The sequence below is a fragment of the Anomalospiza imberbis genome, unplaced genomic scaffold (genome assembly GCF_031753505.1).
Source record: "Anomalospiza imberbis isolate Cuckoo-Finch-1a 21T00152 unplaced genomic scaffold, ASM3175350v1 scaffold_45, whole genome shotgun sequence".
Lineage (NCBI taxonomy): Eukaryota > Metazoa > Chordata > Aves > Passeriformes > Viduidae > Anomalospiza > Anomalospiza imberbis.
In genome coordinates, this window is record NW_027100060.1 from 751,754 (window position 1) to 754,544 (window position 2,791).

The 2,791-nt window shown below is 62.8% G+C and overlaps 1 protein-coding gene across 1 annotated transcript; it reads left to right on the forward strand.

The window, feature by feature from the left end:
* The first annotated feature begins 816 nt into the window (after positions 1–816).
* LOC137466856 (maestro heat-like repeat-containing protein family member 7) lies at positions 817–2,589 on the forward strand. The gene is made up of 6 exons (XM_068178487.1): positions 817–1,009; positions 1,332–1,479; positions 1,725–1,912; positions 2,002–2,139; positions 2,414–2,528; positions 2,572–2,589. Exons 1-6 carry the CDS (start codon positions 870–872, stop codon positions 2,587–2,589), a joined length of 747 nt encoding a protein of 248 aa, XP_068034588.1. The 5' UTR covers positions 817–869.
* The last annotated feature ends 202 nt before the right edge of the window (positions 2,590–2,791 follow it).

Genomic DNA, 2,791 nt, shown 5'->3' on the forward strand with positions numbered 1-2,791 from the left:
CAAGGAGCCCTCGAGACCAGAGTGCAGGACTTGCTGTCCTGTAGCCTTCCTGAGGCTTCTCTCTTGAAGGTGCCTTCCAGGCACGACTGCAGGCCTTGCTGACTCGGAGATTTCTGAGACATCTCTCCTGTGAGTCGTCACAAATCCAGTCACTGACATGGAGCAGAGATCCCCGAGAGTGCCCAAGCTGGCCTGGGTGGAGGAAGAGGAAGAAGGCCCTGGAGCTGGCCCAGCACAGGAGACTGAAGAGGTGGTGCGGTTCAAGCCTCTGCAGGAGGGTGAGTGGCAGAGCTGGGCTGCTGGGCTGCAGGGCTGGTGGCTGCAGCCAGCTTGGCCACATCCCATCCCATTGCATCCTATTGCATCCCATTGCATCCCATCCCATCCCATCCCATCCCATCCCATCCCATCCCATCCCATCCCATCCCCTGGGGACATGCCCATGGACAGGACGGAATAGGGGCCAGGACAGACACCCCAGAGCCGTGCTCCATCCCTTGGGACATCCCGGGGCTGTTCCTACCTGGGGAGCGCAGGGCTGGGCTGTGTTCTCCGGCCTCGCCCGCAGCCCCTCAGCTCAGGCTGCGCTCGCTCTTTGCCAGATGCAGCCGTGCAGCGCACACAAGAGCAGGAACGCACCCGTGGCCTCTTCCGCAGAACAGCGCAGGTACCTGCAGCCATCCCCACCTGGGCTGGGCCTGCTGTCACTGCTCAGCCGAGCACCGCGCTTGGAGCATTCTGTGGAACATCCCTGGCTTTGAGGGCCATGGCAGTGGGGTGGCAAGGGAAGCACTTCTCTGGGGAAGCTGGGGACATTCCTCCCTCTGGCAGCTTTCCAAGTCTCCCCGTGCCTTCTCCAGGTGCCTGCCATGGTGAGGTACATCCACCAGTGGCTCATGGCCAATCAGTTTGCTGAGCACAGGCTGAACAGGGCCCTGCTGGATCTCACCAAAGAGCAGCCTGCTGACGTAGTAATGACGCTCCTGCGTGTGGCCCCATCCTGTGACAGGTATGGGGCCCACCTGCCCAGAGGGCTCAGGGCTCCCCAGCCCATCAGCCTGTACAGCCTGTCCCAGGTGTCTGACCAACAGAGAGTTCCAGGGCCCTCTGGCTGCTCCCTTTGCCAGCCCTGGCACGTCAGCCCCCGAGCCTTCTGCCATGCTTCCTCGCTGGCCCTCAGGGACCTGTCCCCACAGGGCTGGGCTGTCTGGGTGCTGCTGGCGAGGGGCAGTGGGCAGAGGCAGGGCTGGCAGCCAGCTCAGCTCCCCGCTGCCGCCCAGGCCACGGTGCTGTGTCCCAGACTCCTCTGAGACAGAGCTCTGACCCCACAGAGCTGCTTTGACCATGTGGAAGAGCATCATGTGCTCGCCCAGGACTGCGGAGCCGGCGCAGCTGATACTCCTCGATGTGCTGGGGAGCTGGCCAGAGCACAGCACGTGCACCTCCGATGGGGACAAAACGGGTGTCTTTGTCCTGGCTGTGAGTTTCTGACACTGGCCTTTGCTGGCCCCAAGGCCACCTGTCCAGCAGCTCTGCATCCTCCTTCCCCCACTGCATCTCCCTGCCTCAGGCGCTGGGCTGAAACCTGGCCTCGGGGCAGCTTCAGGGCCACCAGGCCCGGTGCTCCCCCTGTGTCTCTCCGGGCCTCTCCCTCCCATGCTCGGGCCCTGCCACACGGACACCTCGGCACTGAGCACTGTCTCGGGCTGCTCTGTCCTTTGCAGGCAACTGTGGTGATGTGGAAGATCCTCCAGATGCCCTGTGTCCCACATGTAGTGACCGTGTATTTCCCCCGCCTCTTTGTGCATCTGCTCTTCCAAGTGTTCTTCAGCACGTTGGATGTGCCAGCGGAGGTCGATACCTTCTGGAAGGGATGCCAGCAGCAATACGGCCTTGCCACCAACCCCAACAGGTGCTCCATGCCAGTCCTCCTGTCCCTGCCAGGTGCCCAGGGCAGGAGCCAGTGCTCCCAGCGTGACCTGGGCTTTGCTCTGCATGCAGGTTTGCAGTGCGGACCCTGAAGTCCCTGCTCTGCCAAATGCAGCACGAGGATGTGGTGGTGGCAATAGAACGCAAGTGTGGCTGGGACACGCTGCTGTGTGCTGACACCCACCACTATGCCGTGGGTCTGCTGGCCAGGTGAGACCCCCTTCTCCCCACTGCCTCTGACATTTGTGCTCAGTGCCCAGGGTGCCCCACACAGTCCCCGTGGTCGTGGGCCAGAGGGCCTTGTCACCGAGGAACAGCCAAGCCGACTGGAAAAGGCTGGGAGAGGAGGGGGCCCACAAGGAGCCACCTCCCAAATAGCCCAGGGCCCTTACAGGATGCTGGGGAAAGGCCAGACCTCTGTGAGTCAGTCCTGGGAGAGGTTTGTCCCCCGGCCCAAAGTCTTGGTTTCTTTTTCTCCTGCCAGGGAGATGTCCTGTGTCTCCATCCCCTTGTGCTCAAGGATCGCTCGCGACCTGCTCCGGCTGCTCAGCACACAGGAGCCACGCTGGGAACTGCCCGCCCTGGCGTTCCTTGTGGAGGTGAGCCTGATGGCCAGCGCTGCCTCGCTCAGCTGCCTCCCAGCTCTCTGCCCTCTCGTAGCCGCAACTGCCTGGGACGGTGCCCACACCCTGCGCTGCTGCCTGGGCCCAGCCCTGTGCTGTTCCGGGCTCTTGCCGGCCAGGTCCCCTGTCACTGCCCTGTGCCTTTCAGGTTCTTGAGTGCCTGAACTTGAGTGAACGCGGTGCTAAGAGAATCCTGCAAATCTTGTCAAGGCACCTGCGGAGCGAGTGCAGGGAGAGGC